At 37.2% G+C, this 27,871-nt stretch overlaps 1 protein-coding gene across 13 annotated transcripts in view; it reads left to right on the top strand.

The window, feature by feature from the left end:
* arvcfb (ARVCF delta catenin family member b) overlaps positions 1-27,871 on the top strand; it is a 180,442-nt gene that overhangs the window by 84,144 nt on the left and 68,427 nt on the right. The window contains exon 1 of one of the 13 annotated variants that reach the window (XM_042723932.1): positions 1,498-2,171. The exons of 11 other annotated variants lie outside the window; for them this stretch is intronic. In XM_042723932.1, coding sequence (XP_042579866.1) covers positions 2,151-2,171 — 21 coding nt within the window. In that variant the 5' untranslated portion in view covers positions 1,498-2,150. Of the gene's footprint in view, positions 1-1,497; positions 2,172-27,871 lie in introns of those variants that run through there. One more of the 13 variants, XM_042723934.1, reaches the window with a different exon arrangement.

Genomic DNA, 27,871 nt, shown 5'->3' with positions numbered 1-27,871 from the left:
ATATAATGTAAGTGGATGGGAATCACGGCTTTGAGGGTCAAAAAAACATACACAAACAAAACCCAATTAAACCTTGTGGCTCGTGATTATACATTGATGTGTAAAGACACAAAACAATTGGTCTGTGGCACACCTAATTGAGATATAAGTCTGCGATCTGTCTTAAAGCAAGAAGAAGACAACGCATCAAGCCGGCTGTTGAGGAGGTGCTCAGGACAGTTCGGACATTGCGGTGAAAATCAGCTGTAAAAAAATTATATAAATACAGTTCAGTTTCTTGCACAGACTGATCGTTTTGTGTCTTTACACATCAGTGTTTTGTCACAAGCCGCAGGGTTTAATTTGGTTTTGTTTGTTTATGTTTTTTTGACTCTCAAAGCCATGATTCCCATCCACTTAGAATTTATTTGACTGACAGATTGCAACGGTTTCAGTTAAAAATCTTCTTTGTGTTCTACTGAAGAAGCAAAGTCACCTACATCTTGGATGCCCTGGGGGTAAGCAGATAAACTTCAAATTTTCATATTTGGGTGAACTATCCCTTTAACTGATGATAATGATGAGTAGACTTCTGAGGTTTATTCATTTATTTTTATACAGTCACACTTTATTTTTCAGGTCCAGTTCTCGCTATTAACAAACCATTAACTACAACTTTTACTTCAATAAACTTTAGGATAAATTTGGATTAAGGATGTAGAACATGGTCATTTAGAATATGTGCTTTGTAAGTACTAATAAACAGGCAATACATTAAAAATAGGCAGGCTAATAAGCAATGTTAATAGTGAGAATTGTTCCTATATGCTAAAGTATTACCATTTATACTTATTTTCTCTGAATACTGCCATAATATTTATTACACTACCAAAAGGTCTGGTGAATGAAATTAAGAAATACAACATGCACCCTTTAATTTATCCTCAGTATAGGTTACTGAAGCAGGCAGTTGATTCTAAACTTTATCATCTCCACGAGCATGCCAATATCCAACAAATAAAAATAGCAGTCCTGTATCCGGCCCACAACCTAGAATGAGTTTGACACCCAGGGTGTAAAGTGCCCATCCCTGAACTCTCCCTCTGTCCGGCTTTGTGTTAAAGCCATTCATAGATTTGGATTAAAATTCTTTCACATTATCAGTCACTGAATGCTGTCTGAAATCATTCTGCAACCTCTTTCCTTTCCCTTCTCATATTTAGCAGGCTGGAAGGACAAAAGGACAAAAGCTGAGAGAGAAAAGAATGGGCTGAGAGAGAGCGTATGGGTTAAAAAAAAGAAAAATAACAAAGTTTTATGGAGAGTTGCCCCCCTTTCAGGGCTCATGCTCTTTTGGCATGTTGGCTGGGTGGAGCCTCTCTCTCTCTCTCTCTCTCTCTCTCTCTCTCTCTCTCTCTCTCTCTCTCTCTCTCTCTCTCTCTCTCTCTCTCTCTTTCCACTCCAGCTGCGTCTGTCTGTCAGCCCCCTCCCCCTCCAATCCGTCTGACCCTTGTCTGCATAGATGCTCGGTGAGGAGAGGGAGAGAACGTGAGTACAAAACTCTATGCTGTGAACAGGGCAACTGCCTTCTGGGAAGATTCTATTCACTCAAACTCACACACAGACCCCCCTCTCCTCGTCCTCTGCACCCGTCCGCCCCCCTCTCACTTAGTCTACCCGAGGGTTTTGTTCCAGCACCGGGCAACTTTTTTTCCCCCTCCACTTCTCTGTGTGTGAGCTGTTTTGTTTTGGTTCTCTTCAGCCGGATTCCTGAAATTATTGAAGGATTCATTGGACTGTCTAGAGCATCCATCCTCATTTTAAAAACATCATTCGCCCCAACGTTTGCAGCATCCTCGCTTGGCGACGGTGGAGGCGGGTTTCTTCTGTCCCTGAGAGGATTATGAGCATGTGTTAGAAAGAGCGTGTGTGTGAGAAGGAGAGAGAGAGAGAGAAGACGTAAGAAGACGAGAGAGACAGAGTATATTCGTGCATGTGACCGTCAGGAAAGGATGGCTCTGTGGCTCTGAGCTGTCTCGGCTCTCACAGGACGTACTCAAATAATAAGGAACGAAAGACTGACTGGCTGACAGACAGACAAAGTCCACTCACAAGAGAATATCGTTCTTCTCGCGTTTCTCCCAGAGGCTTAACCAAACAGGATTTCCGTGATGCCAGCTGAAGTGAAGCAGGTCAGTTTGGGGATTCACTCGCCCTCATCCTCCTTTTTTCTTCTGTTTGCTGTTGATTGCTTGAGTGCATTTGTTTTTACATGATCTCTTTAGTGGTTGGGCTTTGGTTGTGTTGGATGTTAAGTTGTCCCTAAAAATTCCTTCCTTTCATTCTGTTTTACTAATCTTGCATTTTAATGTGGAATATCAATACGTTCTGTTGTTCAGATTCAGTTGTGCTCAGCTGTCAATAACATTCCCATAATGTAAAGCAGCATGCGAAAGCATCTAACAGTTAAGCTCAGGTAAACATGAGGAATCCTACAGGATTTATAAGAGACAAAATAGACAGTTAAGTTGATGAAAAGAAGCCGGGATTGAAGATTTACTGCTTTGCTTCCTCTACTCCCTCCCTTCCTCCCCAGCACTGGACACATCAGTGGTCAACTATTTGTTTTCTTTGTTTTGGAGCTACCACAGTGCCTGGCAAAGCTGTGAAGAGGTCAAAGGAATGTTCTTTTTAATCGGCATGCAGGGATTTTCTAAAGACTCATTCCCGAAAGAGTGCTGTGTCATTCCATAATGTAAAAATGTGCCAGGTCGGACAGTTAGGACATGTGAATAACAAAGAGGGACATGCTTTGAAAGAAACAAGCAGTTTTTGTGCTCAAATGGGTTCCGAGCTAATGAATTTTGCGAAAGACATTCTTACAACCATCCATTTGGCTGCGTTAATCTGTTCACAGCTGTCTCACGGATGACTGCTGCTACATCACTGGCACAGGAGAGGCAGCTGTATTTTTCGATATGCTAAGCATAACAAAGTCTGAAGGTACCGAATTTGTAGCGTCTCCGTCCTTGAACCCCTACCTCCACAGGACGGACATTCCTGCCATTCTTTGGGGTTCACCACATGCTCTATCTAACTTCTGCTAACCTCGGAGCATTCCTTAAGACTAGCACCTGCTTCTGTGATGTCAGACGTGTCACACAAGGGCATGGAGATCAATAGACTCTGCTTTCGGCTAGAGTGTCTGACACAGTTGTTGTTGTTGTCTGTCATCTTGGTTGTTAGATAAAGCCAAAATGTCTCAAAACATCTCTAAAAGTCTCAAAGCTTAATGCTTTTTCTTCACTGTAGGTGATTTTTTTTTTTCTTAAAGCAAATTCTTTTTTTCTAACTTTTCAAGTTCACCTAAAAAGAACAATTCTGTCATAATTTTATTTGCCTTTGTGTCATTGCAAAATATGACTTTTTTTCTACTATGGAATGCAAAATAATTATTTTATTTTATTTTATTATTTTATTTTATTATTTTATTTTATTTTTATTTTGTGCATGCAATGAAAGTCAGTTTCAGTGGTGTTTTGGACCCCAGTGACTTACATTGTATGGACAAATTAAAAAAAATATATATATTTTTTCTTTTCTTGCTTTTTTAATTGTTTTATTTGTGGCCAGTCATGTTTTTTATGTATTATATACTGACTGCTTTACAACTGATCGCTTCTGGATGCGCTTCTTCTTTGGTACTCTGCAATGCATCTCAAGTGTGAAGTTAGACACCACTATAAATGAAACACATTCATGTTCACACGTGTTACACACATGAGACCAAAAGTAAATGCCTGCAGTGTCTTTCCCTAACTGACATGGACTGTGGCCGGGTTACAGTGACTCCCAATCCAGCTGAGTTTACTGTCCTCAACCCTCAATTACCATGGGGTGAATCAGCCTGCCCAAATCTGAGTTAAATATAAATGTCTGATACTTTAGCGGAGGGAGCCAGTGCCATTACTGCAAAAGAGATTTACCCTCATCAAAACCGAACCAGCCATCTCTAGAAAGAAAAATAATTTATATTTCAAAAAATCCATTTACATTTAATTTAGACTGAGACTATTGACTTCCACAGCAATTGTATGGTGTTTGCTTATCCCCAGAGTGCTTATTTTAAGTTTTGCTGGTATTTCCAGAAGTGATTTGCCTATTTTATGGGGGGAAAATTGAGTGTGCAAACTTAAGTGAACTGTTTTAACCTCCATTAGTTCTGTGGTTCTTTCTATTCCTCTTCATTCACCTTCCTGTCAGGCCTCGCTTTTATAAAGCCTTGGCCATTCACTGTACCAGAGCATGGATCAGTATTTGAAGACATATAGAGCAGAAGAGGCTGATTGTGACTGTGAATGGTGCTGTAAATGTCAGTGACCCAAAAGATCTCTGAGTAATTGTGCTCATCCAGGCTATCAGGTTTGTTGGGCAGAGGTGGAGTAGGAGGGCATGGCGACGAGGCTCCAGACTGCACTAACTCCACTGCAGCTGTGCCGTCCAAATCAGGGCATTTCAGAATCGCTGGCATGACAGAACAGAGATCTGCTCCACCTATCGAGTGGGTGCCAGAGTTTTGGATGAGGTGATGGCTTTAAGATAATAGCAGGGCCTCCTAACCACTCATCTCCGCTAAGTATATGATGCCCTTTAGATGCCAAGCTGCAGCTGATTTTGGATTAGCAGCCCAAACCACACTTGTGCTGGCTCACGGGTACCTGTGTTACACTAGACGTGCCGTGAAAGCTTGGCATGCTATCAGGACGTCCATCACATTGTGCTGTCCAGTAACCCAGTTGGCATGCTGACTAAATGCCCGATATAGACCTGCCTTACTTGCCTGCATTTTCTCATGCAATGCAGAGCAGCACCAGCTGACCCTTCCATAACACCCCTGTCAAACTGCCACTGCTTCTTGGCTGCTCACTCAATCTTATTCAGCCAGACACCCTTTCAGATGGATGTCTGTTCTCACACTCAGTAAGTTTCCAAAAGTGCTAATCGAGAAGATTGTGTGTTAATGAGCTGTATATTTGTTAGCATGAAGCATTTAGCTTCTATACCCCTCGATGGGCCTGTAATATAATTATAAATTCATTCATTTATCTTTCATTAAGCCAAGTAGAATCATGTATTTATTGTTAGGCCTGAGAATTACATTGTTTTTGACCAATTATGTAGTGCAAATTGAGGCTATGTTTACACGACAACGATGTAGTCAAAAACTGAAAAGTTTTTCCCTTGCATTTTTAAAAATTTCACACATACACAAAAACGTTTTCAAAACAATACGCGTTTACACATATCCACGAAAACGGCCAAAAATGCTGTATTTTAGTTGTTTGTGCTGTCACCTTGTTAGTATACAGTACCTGTAGGGAAGTGATGATTATGTGTTGTATATGATGCATCTCCGCTGTTGTTTGTAATATTGGTGAAGTAAATCCACACTTTGCTGAAGAAGTGTTAGCAAACTCTTGAGCAGCAACAACAGTACCATATACTCCGCCATTGTTGTGTATGTTTTTTCATGCATGCCTTTAAAATCAACATGTACTGTGCATGTCTACATACCTAACACGTACTACACACGTGCATGACGTCACTGTTTTCAAAGATTACTGTATTGGGTGTTTACACAGAAACGATAACGGTGCCATTTTCAAAAACTTGCACTTTGAAACCCGTTTTCAAAAATATGCATTTTCAGTCCCAAAACTATCTATCTATCTATCTATCTATCTATCTATCTATCTATCTATCTATCTATCTATCTATCTATCTATCTATCTATCTATCTATCTATCTATCTGTCTATCTGTCTATCTGTCTGTCTGTCTGTCTGTCTGTCTATTAAACAAATATATATTGTGTTAAAATGGAAAAAATAATTACATAAATATTAAATATTTATAATATTACTTAATATTGTTCATAATATATTTATAAAAAAAGTTATTAGAAATCTATGTATTTTTGATTTATAGATTTATAGATTATTTTAATAGTTTCTGTAACTTTTTTGGCACACAATGTCTATATTGCAATGATACATTTAACATTATTTTTTAGGAAACTATCTGGTAAAAAGTCTGACTGGCTGTTAAATTTTGTGTTTATTTATGTGCTTCGGGTTACTTATGGTTTGATGTTTCTCAGGTTTGTACCAAAAATGTTTATTTACTAGTTTGTATCATTAACCACCAAATCAGATCACCATATTAAGTTCTAGATGTTTTGCCGCTTGCTTATTTTCAGCTAAACTATTGCATGGGAACCCAGGCCTCTTTCTTGGTCACACACAGTGGCACCATCATGCCTTTTGCGTGCCTGTTTACTCAGCCCCAATGTCTTGTTTCTTTTCCTCTAGCTTGTTAGGTGGACTATCCTCCTGTGGTTCTTTGTTTGTATAGACGCTTGTATATAGTTTAGATTAGAATGATAGCGCCACAACAATCCTGTCAGTAAACATAGAGGGTAGAAGGGTGATGCTCAGAACCGGAGACTGTGTTTGTGTTTGTGCATGTATGTGTGTCCTGGAGGATAACAGGTGACGACACAGGATTAGCGGGAATAGCCCCAGACTGCTATCTCAGATTGCTTGGGTTCTCCTATATGTAGCTTTGGCGAATCTCTTCCTCTCTCAGCACTGTCCAAACAACTGTTTATGTGCATGTAACGAAGAGAATAAGAGTGAGATGAGTGGGCAAGGTGAAAGAATGTATATATGGGTAAAAATGCATGTGCAAAGCAGTATTTGTGTATGCCCCCCCCCAACCCCTGTAATTGGCTGGTGGCCAGCCAGTGAGGCCATAGGAAAGAGGGAAAGGTGCATATGTGACACTTTTGCAGGGTCTGCCATGGCAACAGCACTGGATGAAGAGCCCTCTGCCCCTGGATCTCATGATTAATGACACTGGCCTGCTGGATGCTGGCGGACAACATTGTACCACTGTGTGTTTGCTTTTGTTTCATTAGTTCACTGAGAAAATGGGAGTTTTTCCGGCCCGTCAACTGAAATACACACACACATAACACAGTCCAGTCCGGCTTGGATGGTCACGGCAGTTCGTGATAGTTGACGTCAAAGTGGTAGTGACATCAGCGCAGGAATAGATTTTTGTGTTTTCAGCTGTGTAGAAATATTTTTACAACAGGGCTGCTGTTGAGAGATGAAATGCTGTATGTAAACAGCTTTGACTGAGAAATCCTCTCATACACACTGAAGCTGTTGTAACTGCCTCAGATTGATAGACTAACTGTGCTCTGCGTTCTTTAGGAGACATTATCCCAGCGTTGGCCGCAAGGATCGATTAAGAGCTTCAATGCAAGTTCAGTACTCCCTCTCTCCCCCCTTACTGTCCTATTACTTCCTTCAGTTCACACTTGTCCTTGTTAAAGTCTTCAGGCTACATTGACGGTAATGTATAGACTGTTTTGTGCCCCATTGATAAGGTAAGAGGCCTTGAGGGGGAGGTCATGTCCCTTAATTCCCGCCCTTGCATCTGCAATATTGTGCTGTACTAAAGTGGGTCACATGGCCTCCGGATGAGTGGCGATTTGTGCCACTTTCTGGTCTGTTACATTTGCAGTTTTCTTTAGGAGGTTTATCCTAATGATGTTCTCAAATGGGAAGGTTAGGTTTGGGGGTTGGGTATTGATCTTGAGCTCTTGGTAAAGGTCTTTACTGTTCCAGGACCAGTTTAATCTTTGTTCAGTTTTGTTCATTTTTATGAGAAAATAAATGGCGAAGATGGTCTGTGCTCAGTGAATAAGTAGCTTGCTGGTTCTCCATCATGCCATCTGTCTGTGGTGGTCCTGAGGGATTAATGATGTCTTCTGACAGCTCTTTAGCGTGTGCTAGTCACCACATACAGGCATGCCAGATTAGCGCTAACAGTTTGGGGAGGGGTTGTGATTTCCTGGATGTTTTTTTCCGGTTTTGGGAGTTTCAAGCACTGCAGCATTTTTTCAGTGTTTTGATGTTACTGCAAACATACTCAGATGAATTCAGAATGCGTTTACATTCTGGGGTGCATTTCCCAAAAGCATCGTTAGCTAACTATGGTTGTTAGTTCCACTGGTCTCTATTGGTAATGACGGAACTTGCAACCATGGTTGCTTTTGGGGACCTCACCCCTGATTCGCAAAAACACACAAGTAACTTGTTCAGAGAATGAAATATACATTTGGTAGTTAATAATTTATTTAAGTTTAGTTAATTTAAATTGTAAGATTATAAATATGTTTTTTTTACAGAAACCCCCTGGAAACCACATATTATATTATATTATATTATATTATATTATATTATATTATATTATATTATATAATACAAAATAAAACAAAAAAATACTATAATATATAAAAACAAACAATAAAAAAATTGAGTGATGAATGCAGCAAACTTATGAGTGAATAACATCATCAGTTTAACATTGTTAAACAGTCTTACTCAGCTCACTCCAGAGAGTTTCCATAATTCACAGAAACAATAGAGCAAATAGGTTTAACAATAGAGCAGTTCAGATCTGCAGGGGGAAGCTGTCATATGCTGTTAGCTGCATTTGCTCAGTATTGTTACTCATGTCATCCATTTCTTCTGTAGATGTATGAGCCGTTTGTTCACACTGGGGTTCAGAAGGAACAATAGTGCAAAGCACAGCATTGACGCATGGTTGTTTAATGAACCTTGACTAGATATGCACCACTGACCGATGTTGCCGGGATAACTGCTGCTCTCTTATTTGTTCATTTAGCAAGCTTTTTCATTAGCCTTTTCATTACCATTGCTCATACTTACTCTAAATATTAAACTTCAGCTCGGGTTGTTGCTGTGAATAATAATAGACATAGCCATATAAAGACTTGGGGGTAGGATCTTTTGACTTGGGACCACCCAGAAGGCTCTAGTGAGAATCCCTTAGTATCGTAGTGGCGACTTTAACATGGACAAGCATCATAAATCTAGTAATATTTAATTAATTTGTTTTGTCTCATCCCTTCTGCATTTCTTGTGTTAATGAGGTGCAACATCATGTTTTGCTCTTGTTTGTAAGGGGCACGAAAGCTTTCATCTCTGCTTTGATCTACAGATGTAGTATCACACGTAGAGATGACACTGAGGAAAAACCTTAAGATGAAAGAAAATCAGTGCCATGTATAACAAGCATTCTCCCACCAGGACAGAGAGACCCTTCCACCTCACCATATGAGGTTCAAGTTTCTCCACTTGATTGTTTAGGACCTTCAAATGACATTATAGCCCTTTTGATCACAGAGAGGTATGTTTTGTTTTTCTCTCTGCCTATTGTTTGTGGTGACCCACAGCAAGGCAAGCCAATCCAATCCACTCGCTTGGCCGGCCAAAATTAAAGGTTGAGAATGTGCCTTGTGTGTGTGTCTGGAGTTTATGTGGGGATGGAGAAGGGCTTGAGTAAGGATTTAGTGTGGATTTGTCAAGCAGAGAGTTCAAGAGGCAAACAGCAATATTTTTCTTCAAAATGCAGCATGAGCAAGATCGAGGCCATGCTGAAGTTCTCAGAGTTTAAAAAAAAACTACAGTTCACAGACCTTTACTTTCTCTGTATCACGCTGTAGCACAGAAAGATTTAATCCAGTAAGACCACTCAGACACTGCTCCTACATCCGCTCTCCCTGCTTTAGAAGAGAGAGAGACCTAGGTGAGCCATATTGGTTTGCATTACCAAAGTCTTTAAGAGTATAATCCATTCTTCTCCTACACCTCCACCTCCTGCCTCAACAGAGCCCCATATTAAGCCTACTATTCTATTGGAGGCCATTTAGCGCTAATTTATACCATAAACTCTGGTAACGACAGTGCAGAGGGACAGTGTAAATGACCTCTTGTGCACGTCATGGCCTGCATTAGTCTCACTTGGCTTAGTTTCATGAGTCACAAGAGGTGCTCATTTCTTCCTTCATGTTCTTTCTTCAGTCAAACACACAGAAGGCAGTATGCATATTAGGGAATAATCATGATTAATCACATCAAAAATAAAAGTTTTTGTTTACGTAATATCTGTGTGTGTACTGTGTATATTAATTATGTACATATAAATACACACACATGCATGTATATTTAAGAAAAAGATGATAAGTTTATATATTAAATATATTTATATATGATATAAGTTATATAAATAGAAATATATACTGTACATGTAAATATTTTCAAACTATATACTGTATATGTGTGTATTTATATATACATAATAAATATACACAGTACACACACATATATTATGTAAACAAAAACTTTTATTTTGGATGCGATTAATCATTTGCAGCACTACTATATATGTATATATTAGGTAAAAACATGGTAGAATACATATATATTTATATATTAGGTAAAAAAAAAAAAAATTAGGATACAGATCTTTCTCTCTACACGTATATAGAATATATATATGCTCACAGAGTGGTGTGGACTCTGCTATTCTTTAATACTGAGAACAATTTTTAGAACTATATCTTTATAGTTATCTTTATAGTTATCATTCTTGGTGTGAATGGGCCTTTATGCTTGCTTAATATTTTTTGTAGGAATCCTTTTTTTCAGGATTCTTTGATGCAGAAGTTCTAAAAACAGTGTTTACTTTGAAATATTAATTCAATTCAATTCAATTCAAGTTTATTTGTATAGCGCTTTTTACGATACAAATCATTACAAAGCAACTTTACAGAAAATTAAGTTTCTACAATATTTAGTAGTAGCTTATCAGTGGTGACTGTCAGTTCAATCTTAATTAATGAAATTGAAATCTTATTAAAGACATTATAATTGTCTTTTGATCTATTTAGTATGAATATTGGTCATCTACTGTCCTTACTGAATAAATGTATTCATTTCTTTTCTTTTTATTTGTTTTTCTTTTTTTTAGAGCAATGTAGTGTATTGTGTTTGGCTCTGCTGTAATCAGAGTAGGAAACAGAACTTCCCTTGAATATTGTCTGTTCCTGCATGGCTTTTTGAGAGCCTTTTCATCATCATGCTTTTGGTCTCCACTTCTGTGACAAAAGAGCACACTGTTCAGGTAAATGCTATATATTGATTGAAAGTAGAAATCCATTTGAAGTATCTTGTTTGGAAATACGTATTAACATACAGGATTCATGTGTAATCATCAGTGATACATAAAGGACATATCATTCCTTTGATTTGGCTAAACTGAGAGGAACCTCTCTAGGAGCAGCTAGAATAAATGTAAAGCTAATGAGAATGAATAATGGATGCAGTTGAAGAAGGCAGAGTAACGTGAGTACACCTCTACCACGGTACAGACAGTCCCAGCAGGCTTATGCTTTCCCACTGGAGGTCTATGCTAAATGATTACCGCTGTCAGAAAGAGTCTTCTGATTGGTGCACCGTACTTGGCGCTTGGGAGATTTGCATTACATTCTAATCTGAGGTTAATGGTTATTTTCTAGTATAATTATACTGACCCACCTGATGTAAAATCTTTGGCTAACAAAAACATCAATCTGTTATGCCCATGTCACTGTAGTTCTGTTTGTTTATTTTTTTAGCATGATAATTATAGTCACAAGATTTATCAGTAATGTAAATCACATAAAAATAAATAAAAAATAAATAAATATAAAATTATTAAAAAAATAAATGAAAGTATAATTAAATAAAAGTTATAGATAATACAAATAAATGCTGAAAATAATAAATAAAAATGTAATATATTATATAAGATATTTATAGTCAAAGGTTTTATCAGTATTGTAAATCACAAAATGTATGTGTATATATATATGTGTGTATGTGTGTGTGAATATATAAATATAAATAGTGCATATATATATATATATATATATATATATATATATATATATATATATATATATATATAAATTCAGGATTAAATTTTATTACAAAAGGATTATATTTGTTTTATCAAATCATTTATTCCTTTATTTATTTTCCTATTATTACATTATTTATTTATTTATTTTTCTATTTATTAATTTATGTATTTATGTTTAATTTCTGAAGGTTTGGTCCTTCATTCTATTCATACATTGCAGATGGTGGAGTGTTATGCCATGCTAAGCCTGCATATCTCTGCCTCAGTGTGTGTGTTGGGGATGTATAAAGATGGAGGCATTATGTGCTTTTACACTGGACCCACCTCGGCATTGCTTTTTGCCTATTTTTTGGCCTGAATTGGGTCAGCAGCCCCTGTTCAGTTATTCTCACTGATCTCCTCTATTCTGAGTATAGGATAACACACAATCTCCCCTGCTAAGGTTCTAGCCTAAGACTATTTTTAGCATCTGGTATGGTGCGCATATTTAAGCTGGGGATGATATAAGCTTTCAGAGAATCCATTTTTTTAGTTTCTTGTCATGTTTCAGGGAGATAAAGTGTACAGAAGCCAGTAGAGACATTACTGATATGGCCTGAAGTGTGAGGGGCTTTTATCTCCTTTAAACAATTGATTATTCAGTTATTAACAAATATTTTTCTTGGCAAATGCAGAATGCTCTTAGCTGTGGAAGCAATATGAAACACTTTTCCACCTGAGCTGCTTTTTATTAGTGCACGTTAATGATTTGGAAAATACCCATTTTACTAACAGGATGTCGAATGTCAGACTGTGCAATGCTAAGAGAGACGTAAAATGAGGTTTGAATTGATTTTCCTGCGTGCGCTGTGTTGTACTATATGCAGGAGTGTGGAAGCGCCTGTGGTGGAGTCATAAATGAAGAATCCCATTTCTGAAGGAGAATGATGGCAGCTGTTTATAGTGAAATCCTGTGGGGTGTTTTTCACTGCGTATGTGGTGCTAGTCTTACATTTGAGTCGATTAAAATCCAGTCATCTGAAAAACAGATAATGGCTGCTCATCGTCCTCTTCTCCACTTGTCTGTAAGAGCTTATGGCTAAGATCAGGAGTTGCATTTGATTTCAGCATCGCTGCATGCCAAACCTGGAGTGTTGAAATGATGAAGACAGGCTCACTGATGCAAGGCTCTTCCAGCAGCATCCCTCAAACAGATCACACGGGACGGATAGTGCTCCAGCGAAAGGACAGATCCCTTTCATGCTTTCTGAGCCTTGAAGGTGAATCCAGACTCTATAACTCCTTCAGATTTTGTTTTGATGAACCTACTTTTCTTTGTTGATTTCTTATTGAAACAGTAATCTGGGTGAGGCAGTTCAAAGGGTTTAGCCTTTTATTAAAAAAAAAAAAGAAATAAAAAAAGAATGCTATTTCATTTAAGCTTTTATTTAATCTTCCACTATGATAGGGAATCTGTGACATTAGTTGTTATTGTGGCACCCATTAAAGCCTTATAGTATGGATCTGACGATCTGAATAATGTAGCTAAATAAATATTTAGAAAGTTAACCCTGTTTAGAGACCAGAATCATTTTAATATAGGAACTGACAGAGGAACTAGTGATATTCCTTTACCAGAATGGCTCAGAATCGGTTCCCATGTGTTATTTCAATGCACTTTAACCCTCTGGAGTCTAAGGGTATTTTTGGGGCCTGGAGAAGTTTTGTCATGCCGTGACATTTGTGCTTTTTTCAGTTTCTTATAAATATCTAAATGGCTAAAGTCTAATCTCACTGTAATCAGCACAAACTGGGCTATAATAATATGTGAGCAGCATGTATGTACATGATTGTGTTTTTGAGAAAAAAAATGTTATGCGTGGTTAGTGAAAAACTAAAAATGTTAAATCACTTGAATAAGGCAATAAAACACATACAGAAAATTGGTTCCCAGGACTTTTGAGAACAGGAGCTTGTAGCCTAGAATTTTTTTTTTTCTAAATGATGTTAAAATCATCTTGTTTACTCACTTACAGAAAACAATATATTGATTTAAATTTTCTAAGACACTTTTTGTTGGTAAAAGTCATATGCGAGTAGGCGTCAACTATCATGAATTCACACCTGAGAAGACAAAGACCTGCATAATGAGCTGCATAATGAGCCATTCAGTCAGCTGTGTCACTGAGAGGGATGAGTTACAAGAAAAGAATGTGAGGACAAAATAAATCTATATAATTTTATGTTTGTAGTTTATTTAGAATATATTTAAATAACCCACAACATAATTTAATATTCACTTGTGAGTGCAGTTAAACAGTTTATAAGGAACAATCAAAGCTGACTTTCAAACTGAATTTTTTGCATCATTACTCCAGTCACACAATCCTTCAGAAATCCTTTTAACAATCTTATTTTCTACAAAAAAAACATTTATTATTATTATTATTATTATTATTATTATTATTATTATTATTATTATTATTATTATTATTATTATTATTAATGTTGAAAAGAGCTGAGAATATTTTTTCAGGTTTTTTAGGGGGGATAAATTGAAAAAACAGCAATGTTTGTTACATTTGTTACAGTTACATTTATTGTTACATTTATATTATTTACATCAAGCTTTTGAATGGTATAGTAGTGTATATTGTTATTGAAACTTCATAATATTTCACTTGATTATACATTTAGTCAGGAATTATAGTTTGGAAAAAGTCTTTGGAAAAAGTCTAACTAGTAAAATGTTAACACGTTATGTGAAAACTAGTAGAAGTATATAAATAAATAAAAAAGAGACTTACTCATGTTTATGATCTCTGCTGAATAAGTGCTTCATTCTTTTTTTCTGAGGAAATCCAAATCTCAAATCCTCAACCACATCACATCTCTTTGGGGTGAATTATGTCTTATTCCTCTCATCGCGAAGCAAACAGTAAAATAAAAAAAACTTGAAGAACAATCTCGCTGCGTTGTCTTGTGTTGTGTGGGCGTATTCAAGCCGCGCGCTTCAGTGAAACATTTGAAACTCAAAAGCGCGCTCGGCGCGGGGGCGTGGTCACATTAGAAGATAATGAAGCGAGACGTGAAAAACGGACATCGCGTTGTTTTCATATGGATTACTTTATCACAGAATGTTTGTTTGTCTCTGTGTTGAGTATTCACTGAGTTACAGTTCATTTTAATGAAGCGTTTGTAACTGAAGATCAGCGCAGACAAAGGCTGCAGACAGCACTCCTTGTTTGTTATCTTTATTTTATAAGTGCACAAAGTTTTGTTGTTATTATGTCTGTATACAAAAAAAAGTAGACCCTTTACAGATTCGATTGATGTATTGCTCTTATCTGTAACCTTCTTTGTGCAAAAACATCAGTCCTAGAGCACAAGGCTAGCTACCTATTTCATAGTTTCATCCATTTCTGTGCCATTGATGTATGTTTAACCGAAAATAGATAGCGTTTCCTTTGTCTCCTAGAGACAGGTACCCCAGTCCCTTGGCTCGGCATTTCAAGCCCTTTCAGACCGGAGAGAGGCAAGCATCTTGTAGCCATATGGAGCAGGAATGCCACTGAAGAGCCTCTTAATCTTCTCAACATGGATTGAACTTGAGGGCCTTGTTTTCAGACACAAAATAGGAGTCCGGTGTAGCTTTATGCATAGCTGTTGATGCTGCGCTTCTTCAGTAAATGGAGGCAGGGGAAAGGGAAGAGAGTGGAAAAAATCGGTTCTGGCTGTCCTTAACCAATGAGATGAGAGTGTTCAGATATTCCTCCCTTGTGTTTGAGCGGGATTAAGACCAGCTACTGTATTGAGTTGCCTTTACAGAAGTGATTTGAGCGCTGCCAATAGATCAAAGTCGCCTTTATCCTTGGCTAAACAGACCTTCCCATACCAATACTATTTTTCCTGGCTTGTTTGTAGGGTTTGCCAACATTATTTATGTTGTGACAGCTCATTCAGCGCCTAATGCCTTGCTGTCAATACAGTTACATTCCAGGGTTGCTGTTGATGTGTTTGTGTTCTCCAACGCAATTCTTTGATTATTGTTTAACAGCCTTTTACCACAGCACTCTTAGTGATTCTCAAACAGTATTGCTTTCAGGATCTTTTATTGCATGCTCGGTCAGTCATCGTCCTGTTTCCCCCCCATTTAAGCCCTGTTAGAGAGAAGGCTCTCTGAGAGAACCTTGACAGAATATTGGATTTATTCAATATGATACCAATATGAAGTCTTTTGGTTTTTATTGCACCGTGTAGTTCTAGTTTCATCTTACAAAGCTCACGGATATTGTTTTTTGTTCTGCTAGAACAAACTTTGGCAGATCTCATTGGCACATCTCCTATGCCTGTCGACTGCAGATGGCCAAGGGTTTGAAAGTTCCATGATCCATCTATATCATAACAAAGCACTGTTGTCTTTAGTCTATATAATTTCTGTCCATGATCTAAGTGAGTCCGAAATTTTATGCCATTAGATTTTGGCAGCGCTTCATGTCAGTGACCATCCCACTGAGTCGCCTGAAGCTTTTGGAAACATTCCAACGATTAAGGCTCCTTCAGTAAACATTTACACTCCCGTCACTTTTAAATGCAGCCGCTGTGGTTGGACAAACATATTTTGAGTGTCTCATTTTAGAGCCATGAAGACTGATATACTTCAACCCCTGGCTTGAGATGTTTCCTCAGTGTCCCAGCCAATAATTTGCTGTATATGAAATGTTCGCCATGGTGGAAGAGTTCAGGTAAGCTGCAGATCTACTGAGAATTTGGTAGATTCTCAGACTGATAAACATATCAGTGTCTGAGAGGCTAGAAAAACAAATGCAGTCTTGTGTGCTCTATCCTATCTCATTTAGCTGTATTGGCTGGTGTATGCTTGTCAGCCAGCTAGCCGCACGCAATCCGCATACTTGAAACTTTAGAATTTAAAGTTTTTACTTAAAGACACAGTGGGCCAGTTGTGTAAACATAGCCACTTTGTTAAGATTGTGTCTTAAGAAATAGTTTGGCCAACTAGCAGTTAGCCAAGAGGTAATCAGTATTACTTTTCTGACTCAAAATGGGCCAATCTGTCTTTTTGTAAAGTATTTGAAGAAGTTATGACCAGTCTTTAAAAAAAAAAACTTAGATGACTAACTTTTTAAGACTAGTCTAAGCAGTTTATGCAACCAGCCCAGCATCATATTTAGTCAAATAATTAAAAAGGGAAATGTTAAGATACTTTTTTTTTGCATGTTTATTTTTAAATAAGTTTAATGTGCAAAAACAATTATTTTGTCAAATGATTTAAAAGATTTAATCCTTTTAATAACTTTTTAATATTACATTTTTTACACTAGTATTTTTAAGTGATGTTTTGTTCTAAGTTTAACATGCAAAGAGACTTATTATATATATATATATATATATATATATATATATATATATATATATTAGGGCTGTCAAATGATTAATCACGATTAATCACATCCAAAATAAAAGTTTTGTTTACATAATATATGTATGTGTACAGGGTATATTTATTATGTATATATAAATACACACACATAAATTATATATTTAGAAAATATTTACATGTATATACATTTATATATTTATATTCTTATATTTATATTATATATATAAATATATTTTATATATAAACATAACATATTCTTCTTAAATATATACATGCATGTGTGTGTATTTATATATACATAATAAATATACACAGTATACACACATATATTATGTAAACAAAACTTTTATTTTGGATGTGATTAATCGTGATTAATCATTTGACAGCCCTAATATATATATATATATATATATATATATATATATATATATATATATATATATATATATATATATATATATATATATATATATAATATTGAGAGTTGAGATGGGTTGAGATAAGCTGATGTGGTTCTTATATGCAGCTTTTTGTGTTGTTCTAGAAAACTCTAGAACCTGCATTAACTACACCCTAGCATTGGTGGTTTCAGCACAGGCAAACACCCCATATTTTCTTAGAAAAAGTATAAATCAAGTTATTTTTGTAATTTCGTTAAGTGCTTTTAGTGGCACAGAAATAACATACTTCACCTTTAATAAGTGCTACTCAGATCTGCCAGACCAACCTTAACCTGTGTTACCCAAGCACTTCACAGCTTCTGTGTTGCTATGGTTCTGTTACTATGACAGAGAGGTGTCTTTACATGGCTGCTGGGCTGAGTGATAGTCTTGTGTTTAAAAGTGTCTAAGGTGTACAGAAGGACAGATGTTTGCAGAATGCTGGCACAGATTAAGTGGCCGACTGCGCCACTCAAGATGTAACATTAACATAATCATGTCAGTGTCAGTGCAATGAGAGGGGAAGGACAGGATGCACCCCACATGTCGCTGTCTGCCTCCTGTCTGTCTCAGAACAGGTGGACCTTTATGAGAAATCAAATTAGTTTTGCAGAGCTCCCCACCCACTATCCCCACGCATATGGTGCACATATAAACACTACTGATGAATCTCGTGTGATTTAAAGGGATAGTTCACCCGAAAATTAACATTTTGTCATCATTTACTCACCATTATTTCGTTCCAAACCTGTATGAGTTTGTTTCTTATGTTCAGCATAAAAGAAGATATTTTGAAGAATGCTGGTAATCAAACAGTTGATGGTATATTATTATTTCTTTCCCTACAATGAAAGTCAATGGGGACCAACAACTGTTTGGTTCTTCAAATTATCTTCTTTTGTTTAACATAAAAAGAAACTCATAAAGGTTTGGAACGACATGAGGGTGAGTAAATGATGATAACTTTTTCATTTTTGCGTGAACTATTCCTTTAACTACCCAACGTGGCCCCACACGATGTGGCTCTTCTCTTTTGCTTCACACTTGGGCCTGTCATGTCTGTGCTGACATATAGATTTTACGTTTGTGAGTTCACTTTCACTGCCCTGAAGAGAAAATAAGAGCGTGAGAAAAATAAAACAACAGGAAATGTGTTTGTATGGTCAAAGAGGAACTCCTTGCATGGTTCGCTGTTGGAGTTTATTTTATTTATTTCTTAATTGAGGTTGCTTTACCGTAAGACATCGTAAGATCCACTGAACGGTTTGAAGTGCTGTGTCTTTTATAGGAACCTTCTTGAATTTGACCTCTTCAGTCTCTCATTTATATAATCCTTTCTGTATTCTGTTCTGTGTATGATATTGTATCTGTTCAGATCAGACAAACGTTTCAAGAAGGTCAGAATTGTGTAGGCTGTACATTTCAAAGAAAATTAGAGAGAACCTCAGAGCTGATTTGCACATAGATTGGATTGGCGGCTTTAATTTGGACACCAGCCCATTCAGGTTAAAGCAATAGTTCAGGCAAAAATGAAAAAGTCTGTAATCATTTACACATCCTCAGGTTATTTCAAAGCTGTAGGATCTTTCATTTGAATTTTAATTTTAATAAGATGCCTATATATAAATCATATACAGGTATTTCATTTTAAAAAGCATGTCTTTATGATATCACACTTACTGTTTTTCGCATAGCATAAATGGGTATTCATACATGAAAAATATATATATAGCTTATATATTATTTTAAGAAGGGATCCCTTGCAACAAGATCATATTTATGGTTCCTTGGCATCAAAAAGTTGAAAGCCCTTAATCTACATAATTGATACGCTAATGTTCAAAAGATAGGGATCAGTAAGATTTGTGTAAATTCAATTAATTTAAATTTTACTCAGACAGAATTCATTAAAGTAATCAAAAGTGACAGTAAAAGGCTATTACATTTGCAAAAAGTATGTTTAAAAAAATGCTATGCTTTTGAACTTTCTGTTTTTGTAAAAATCCAGAATAAATGGATCACATTTTCCACAAAAATATTACTTTCATTGATAATACTTTATTCGACGTTGCTAATAAAAAGAAATGTTTTTGAGCACCAAATCAGCAAAATAGAATGATTTTCAAAGCATCATGTGACACTGAAGACTGGAATAATGCAAATTATTCCAATTATAAAAATTCAGCTTTACCATCAGAGAAATAAATTACATTTAAAATTGTTTAAAGTTGTTATTTTTTAATTTTGCCTTTTCTACCGGATTTTTGATCGAATACAGTCTTGTTGAGCATACAACTACTTTCAGAACTAGTAAATATTATAATATTTATGCGTGTATTTGTATCTATTGCATTAAATACCACAGTTTTACTTAGTGTGGAAAAGGGGTTGAACAACTTCTGATTTTTTAAAGTCGACTTTTATGTGATGAAAATCGAATTGAAGTCAACTAGTCACTGATGACGTCATCAATGGAAAAAACGAGTCTGGAGTTGAGACTAGAACACCTTGTGCACAGCTATGGTAGGGCTGGGACGACAAATCCATGCAGAATCGATTCATGGATCGATTCTGAAATTTTCAGAATGCATCGCGATTCCTCTGGAATCGATTCTGAGCTTAGATTTTAACAGCAGATGGCGCTCTAATCTAGTTTTTATCTGCACACTCAAAGAGCGATTGTGCGTTCGGCTGAGTCATGTAATTTCACCTCATCTTAGAATGCTTTTATGAAGTGAGATTAATGTAAACACAGCCCACTGTGAACACCTTTGTAATTCGCTTCAACCTTTTCAAATTTTATGAATTATTATTTTAAGTGTGTGTAAAGATTTGGAAACAAGCAGAGTATGGCTGTTTCTAAAGCATGCAGTGCCATCTGCTGTTCAAAACTAAGCTCAGAATCAATTCAAGAAAGAATCGCGATGCAGTAGGAAAATCTCAAAATCAGTGCCGAATCATTTCTCTCATATTTTCCCAGCCCTAAGCTATGGCATATGACACAGCACTACCCACATGGCTATTGCTCGTATAACAGCTCATTTTTATCAGTTCTTTTGTCTTCGGGTCATTTTATTTCTCACAGATTTCTGCTTGTTCTAAATCAGATACAGATAAAGTAGCACAGTAAAGATTACATTCATATGAATGCATTAGTGAGAGTGATTGCGATTGTGAATGAATTCTACCTGGCAGCATCTCTCTACTAGTGAAGCTGTGGGATCTAGTTATTAAGAAATATATGCTTGAACTTTTCAGTTTCTAAGCTATTTTATTGAGAAATCACAGAACAGTGTTTATACATTTCCGCGCAGAATGATTCTGTGTGCGTGTGATCTGCGAGTGATGTACACGCTACTGTCTGTAGTCTGTGTGTGTGTTACAGTGCAGCAGCGCATTAGATTAGAACGGTGATTAACTTACCTGTGCAATAAGTTGTTTAAAATGTGCATTCTCCTGTTCAATTTCGAGCATCCAGTAATATAATCACACGTCTTGTGGGGCCTTTCAGAGTATGCATTTATTTGTCATTTTAACTATATGGAAATGGAGCGTAAATGTGGAAGTCCTTCAAAGAATCCTTATCCTGTTGCGCCCTCTATAGGACCAGCGACTAGTCGACGTCGAGCTTAAAGCATCATGGCAGACCATTAAAGTCGACTATATTAGTGTGGAACAGTGATGTAACAGCCCTTTAAATCTGCCAAAACGTGTTGCAGATCCACTGGCCTGCTCTTACCTCATTCACTATTTAAAAACGACATATCAGACGGATGCATCACTTATGACTAAACTCTATAACTACCTTCCTGAATTAGTCATCACATTTCAGAATGAACATATACATACTAATCTAGCCGTATCTCATCAAAGCTGTTCAAATTGTTGTGACTATTCTATAGTGAGTCATTTTGTTTATAATTTACACTCTCATTACAATGAGATTAACTGACTTCCTCTTCAGCAGGGGTGGAACTGAATTCCAGGCAGTTAGGACAGGAAAGCTTTGAGGGCTCCTTAGCATTTCCTTCCTGGACTGATACAATGCTCCAGTGCTTACAATGCTTATCAATGTTGAAAACAATTCTGCTTAATATTTTTGTATTCTTTGGTATAGCATTCTTTGGTGAATAAAGTGTTCAGAAGAACAGCATTTATCTGAAATACATTTTTTTTGTAACAATATAAAGTCTTTACTGTCACTTTGCTTTCACTGTGAGCAATGCATACTTGCTGAATAAAAATCTGAATTATATGAAAATATGAAAAACACTCTAGCTGATCAAACTTGATAGTGTAAGCATAGTATTTCAGCTTAGACTATTTTTGCAGAGTGTGTGTGGCATTTTATTGCATGATTTGTGATAGATTTTTTTTAGTGCTACTGCTTTGGAAGCTCAGATTTGGCAATTTATTAAAAGAAGAATCAGATGTTGGATGTCTTATTGTTACTTGGCTGATGAATGGAGAAGTGTTGAAGTGAAACTAAATGGTTTTGGCAGCTGTAAGGTTGAACTGTTGGGTCACACATCCAGGATTCCAGCTGTAATTAGATGAAGCATGCTGGATATCTCTGGACATGACACAAACGTGGATGTATGCACAGATACACTCACACAAACAAGCCATCTTTCTCAGTACTGCCACTTCCGTCCTGCATTAATGAGGGTTTGAAATCAGGCCGGCTGTGGACAGCTGTGACATCTCTTGGAGATCTACTTATTGGAACATAAGTTAATGAATGTTCTGACCCTAAAAATAATTCAGATCACTTGCTTGCGCAGCGAGTTTATCAAATATATTTATTTTTTCATGCTGACAGCATATTATGTGTACAATATTAAGTCTTAATTTACAATAATTAAATTATCAAATTAAATAAAAAAATTTAATTAGTAATTCAATCAATTAAATACATTAATTGTTAAATAAAACATTTAATTTTTTTTGTCTGTAGGTTTATTTATTCATATTTCTTCACACTATGACTACATGAGAAGTAGCTCCATGAGATATTAAGAGACTGCACAACAAAACAGCAAATCTGGTCTGTCTCACCTCAGCTGCATTTATAGATTTGGTTTTGTTTTTACAAACATGATTGATGCCTCAGTCTCTCTGGCACATCTCAGGCTTGTTCCAGAAACATTTGGTTGTCGTTCTGTATCTTCTGTGAGCTCTGGCTAAAATTATCATTTATTATTAAACCAGATTCAGTGATACTTTCATAAAGACCGTGTTTTACAGGTCACGGTTTGTGCAACACTCGTCAGAGACTCGTTGATTGTTATAAAAGCAAGTCACGCACAATAATGCCCTTTGTTTTTGCGTAATGAAAGAGCACTCTTTCTCCATAGCTGAGTAGAGGGAATGAATTAGCTACGCTTCAACTATTGGTTTATTATCCACAAGCTCTTTTGTTGTGTGCCATTAATCTATGATTAGAAATCTAAACAGGCAATTAGGAGGCAATATTCCAGAAATCAAAATCCAATCTGCCACTAATCAAACACACCTTCGTAGTGGGCCGCTGAAATTGAATGGCAGTGGGCTGGAATACATTAGAACTAATGATGCCCCAGTATAACGCTCTATCTTTTTTTATTCTCTTTTTCTCTATGCGTATCTCTTTATATCTTGCCTCATTGCTTTCAGCCTGTCTCCCCACTTTCTAGTCTCTGGACACTATAACCCACTGCATGAGTTTATGGACAAACACAAAGAGAATTTAGAAGTCTGTTACCTTTAAAATGTGCACAGTTCACACAGGGGAAAAAAAATCATGTTTATATAAATATGTTCACCTTGTTTTTTTGGTCAAAAATAGAATACGTTAAGACTAGTTTATTTATTGGATAGGAGTTAAGACTTTTATTCAGCAAGGATGCATTAAATTTATCAAAAGAGACAAATCGGCATGTTAGAGTGATTTCTGAAGGATCATGTGACACTGAAGAGTGCTGAAAATTCTGAAATAAATTACATTTAAAAATTTTGTAATATATTATTAAAATAGAAAGTGGTTGTTTTAAATTATAATATTTAACAATATTATTATACTGAATTTTAATAAAATATCTTTTAATACTTTTCAATAGTTTTTGAAACAGTTTGTTTCACAGAGAGAGCAAGTTACATTGACTTTAAGTCATTTACTTCTATCCATTTATTTCAAATAATCATTGTTTAATAAACACACATTGGTTTGCTGAAAACGACAAATATCTTGTATCATAATATACAAGCAACAAGCAGTGGAGTTTTTCTCCTCCGCTGCCTCCAAAGCCCCAAGGATCAGATCCAGTTTCTTCATGTAGCTTGTGCTTTTAGGGCTCATATGGATCCTGAGAGAATATTGCTTACAGATGGGCCTTTCACTTGAGGTATGAATAGCCACATCTCGGCAGCACAGACAGGACCGGGTGGGTTTCTAATGGATCGTCCGGCCGCTCCTCGATTTCACAGCACCGTCTCCGTGACGCCGTAATGTGCAGATGGTTGATCAAGCTCCCAGATGTCTTTCCTGAACGCTCCAGTCGTGCACTGCATGCATACACTGAACAGCACTGCAACGCATTAGTCAATGGGCCATGAAATGCCAGTCGCTTTTAGCATTTGTGAAGTATAGTTCAGGTGCTGAGAGGCCCTTTGACATGGCTAAGTAATGTTTTAGCTCTTGAGATGGATGACTAAAAGACCAGTTCACATAGCTACAGTATTCGTTATAAATCTACATATGTGATGTGATGCATAAGGCTTCATAAATTTAGAGTTGTGAAGAATATAACCACCTTAAACAGGTCAAGGCAGAGCAGGATAGATTGCATTGAGCCCGGAGCTCTGTGTGTATGCATCTCTCAAGTCACTGGATATATTACACAGCCTTTATCTGACTTCACAATACAAGCCATGCTGTAAATCAAGGGTTTCCATGACAGCATGTCCTTCCTTTTCCTGAAGCATGTGTTAGAGAGGCAGCTCTCTCACTGGTGTGACTTTACGCAGCCGCTTACTCGCACGCACACATGCAGTCATAAAGTCTATCGCTGATTTAATCACTTCTGAGTGGCTGCGCATTAGGACGAGATAAGGATGTGATAGACAGAAGGTGTGAACTGAGCAATCACTCATCCCAGACTGTTAAAGTGTCCATGACGGCCCACTGCCGCTATCCAGCCCTCTGTGTGACTGTGTTTCAGAGGCTGGCTGGTCCCCAGGCCTGATATTTGATCTGTTAACAGCTGGACCTTCAGTTGTAGAAGCAGCAAACAGGACAGCGGGAGCAAGTGCAGTGACAGGAGGAAGTCAAACACATGTCTTTCCTGCACTGCACATGGCCACAGCCCGGAGACCCCACATGAACTGATTTTTTGGCAAAGGCTCCCAGCCCCTCTCCCTGGAGAGACCACATTGCTGACTGGCAGCCAGAAGTATCATACAAAAACAGTATTTGCGGTGCGTGCTGTTGTTGATGTACGTCCATATGGCCCTTTGAAACCCTGGATAGCAATAGCCTGAAGTTGCTTGACCCATTTCAAACAGTGACACTGTGCTTTACTCCCTCATTTTCACATCCTCTAATCAAACAAACAAGCTACTACCAGGCCGTTGCTCCTCCTGTAGTCTGATGTAGTGCAAAATTGTATCCCTCTTGGATGAAAAGTGATTCTGTCAGTTAAAAGGACTCTACATTATACATTTGTCTTTCTGATTTAGATTAGCTTACCAACTGTTATGGTAGCATACGTTAACTGATTAGCCTGCTAATTTGAAAATCTGCTTTGATTATTTGTTTTAGTTAATTAAGTAGGTAATTGGTTGGTTTATATACATACATATATTTTAATATAATTTATTTTTATTTTAGCCTGCGATCGTAGTGTAATGTTTTGATTATCTGTTTTAGTTAGTTTATTGGTTGGTTTATAAGTATAAATTATTAAATATTTTAATTTTTTACATTTTATTTTATTTTAGCCTGCGATCATAGTGTAATGTTTCGATTATCTGTTTTAATTAGTTAGATAAATGGTTGGTTTATAAATATAAATATAATTTTTTTTTTTTTTTTTTTTTTTTTTTTTTTTTTTTACATTGTATATTTTTTAACAGGTTTTACTTATACCAAACTCCTGTGTTTGTTTTGGTACTATTGCAAAGGTTTAGGTTTCTTGTTTTGGGGATTGTCTTTTTTTTTTTTGCTTTTTTTTTGCCACTGCTTCCTTCTTATTCTGTTTACTAAGTTGTATAGGCAAACAGAAGTGATATTTGCTCTGGCTGTGTTGTCAGGGTTGCATTCCAGAGAGGGAGCACTGACCGTAAGCTGAATTATATGAGTGAAAGTGTGAGAGTGTGGGTGACTGTGTGCTTTTTCAAGCCCTGCTGTAAAGCCACGCTGTGCCAGAAATCTTTCAGAAGGGTGTAACTTGGATATGTGACTCTTTCCAGATGTTCAAAATTATCATCGCAAAAATATTTTTCATCTAGCACGTCTGGTGGGGGGTTAATGGAATCATGTAGATTGTGTATTTTTATTCATTATGCAAACAAAGCTTGGAAACCTGTGCCAGACAAAAAGTTGTGCTTCGCTGAGTAAATACTATTTTTTTTTTTCAAAGAGGGTCTGCTTTGAGGTTCTTCACCACTTTTTTTTTTTTTTTGTCCAGACCTGGGAATCTGGAACAACAGTACAAAAGGGGTGGCCAAGGGAGAGAGAGCGGCTTCCCAAAGATGTCGTTAGAGAAGTGGCTGTGGCCAAAGTGTGAGGAATGTCTAAAATGAGGCCCCCGTGTTCGGAGCCGATGAGAGGATGGAGATTTGGCACTGGATCACTCGCGAGGACAAAGAGATTAGCAGAGCCATAACAGCCTGCTAGCTTCTCTACCTCCCCTTTTCTCTTTCATCCCTTGTTCTTCCATCCCTTTTTTAGTTAAGCTTATCTGCCAGCCGTCGTCTCTAAGCGCTTCTGACCATCCGTTACTTGCGACTCTCTGTGGAATGCCACAGCCTGACCCCTCCTCCCCTCTTCCCGCATCATTCCACCCCATTGGGACGCATCTATGTGTTGGCTCAGGCCTGGCTGAAGCAGAGCTGCTCCTGAGCGGGCCGCACTCAGACTCGAGGCTTCAGCGGCTTTCTCATCACTCCTTGTGTCCCCTCCGACCAATTACCCTCCTCCATTTAACTTCCGCTCAGTCATCTGGAGGAGATCTGTGTGCCTTCTTTTCAGTTATTTGTTTTTTAAATTGTCTGATTTATTTGCTTAATTTTCCACAAGTGCAGCACAGTGAAATGAAAGCCAGTGCCTGCTCACTGTCCCATCCTGGCATGGCAGGTGTGACTCGGTCATGAAGATGGATGCGGAAAAGTTGATGGGAAATTGGTATGACGCAAGGTTATACAAACGCTCTTGGCAGAGGGATTAATTGTGTAAGATCTTACAGATGATTGCTGTCGTGAGGTCTGAAATCCTGTTAGCCAGAGCATGATGCATTACTGACGGTGAGGCTGTGGCCCAGGTGATGCATGGCAACTATAATGAACAAAGTGGAGGTGAGAAAACTAATCTTCTCTGTATCTTTCTGACCTTCTTCGGAGGGATATTAAGTTAGTTGATGGTGTCTCCCACACTGTGTGATGGTTATGAAACTATTAATGGGACACAAATGAATCGAAACAAAATTTTTGATGTTTTTCATTCAATGGGATGCTAGCCTACTACTTAATGGATACTGTGCAGGGTACACTGTGTATACTGTTTTTATTTTAAATAGTTGGTTAAACATGAGTGAAACAGGAAATATTCATTGGAGACAAGCAAACAACTTTTCCCTGATCTGTCAGAGCAAGTCTGCTCAGATTTTGCGGGAAATTGTGTTGTTTATGATGGGCACATAGTATGATTTCATCCAGTCAGAACATATTAAACATGTTTGATATTTGGAGTTGATTTTAAAACACAGATTTTATTAATTTGTCATGTGTCTCCTAGCAACAAGGTGTATGGTACTTAACAATTTACAAAGACAACAAGTGTGTGATGCCTAGTGTTTTAAAGGGGTCATGAACCACCTTTTTTATTATTTTGTACTCTCCTCTGAGGTCGGCTTAAAATGTTATCAAGATTTTTACATCAAAAACCATCATAATTTAGAAGTAATTGGCTATTTTCTGACTCCTCCTTTCGCCACAGTCAGGACTTGGCTTTCTGATATTCCTTGCTGAATCAGACT

This window comes from Cyprinus carpio, chromosome B5, assembly GCF_018340385.1.
Source record: "Cyprinus carpio isolate SPL01 chromosome B5, ASM1834038v1, whole genome shotgun sequence".
Lineage (NCBI taxonomy): Eukaryota > Metazoa > Chordata > Actinopteri > Cypriniformes > Cyprinidae > Cyprinus > Cyprinus carpio.
The sequence above is the reverse complement of the archived record's forward strand: the minus strand, read 5'-3'. Positions and strand labels throughout refer to the sequence as shown.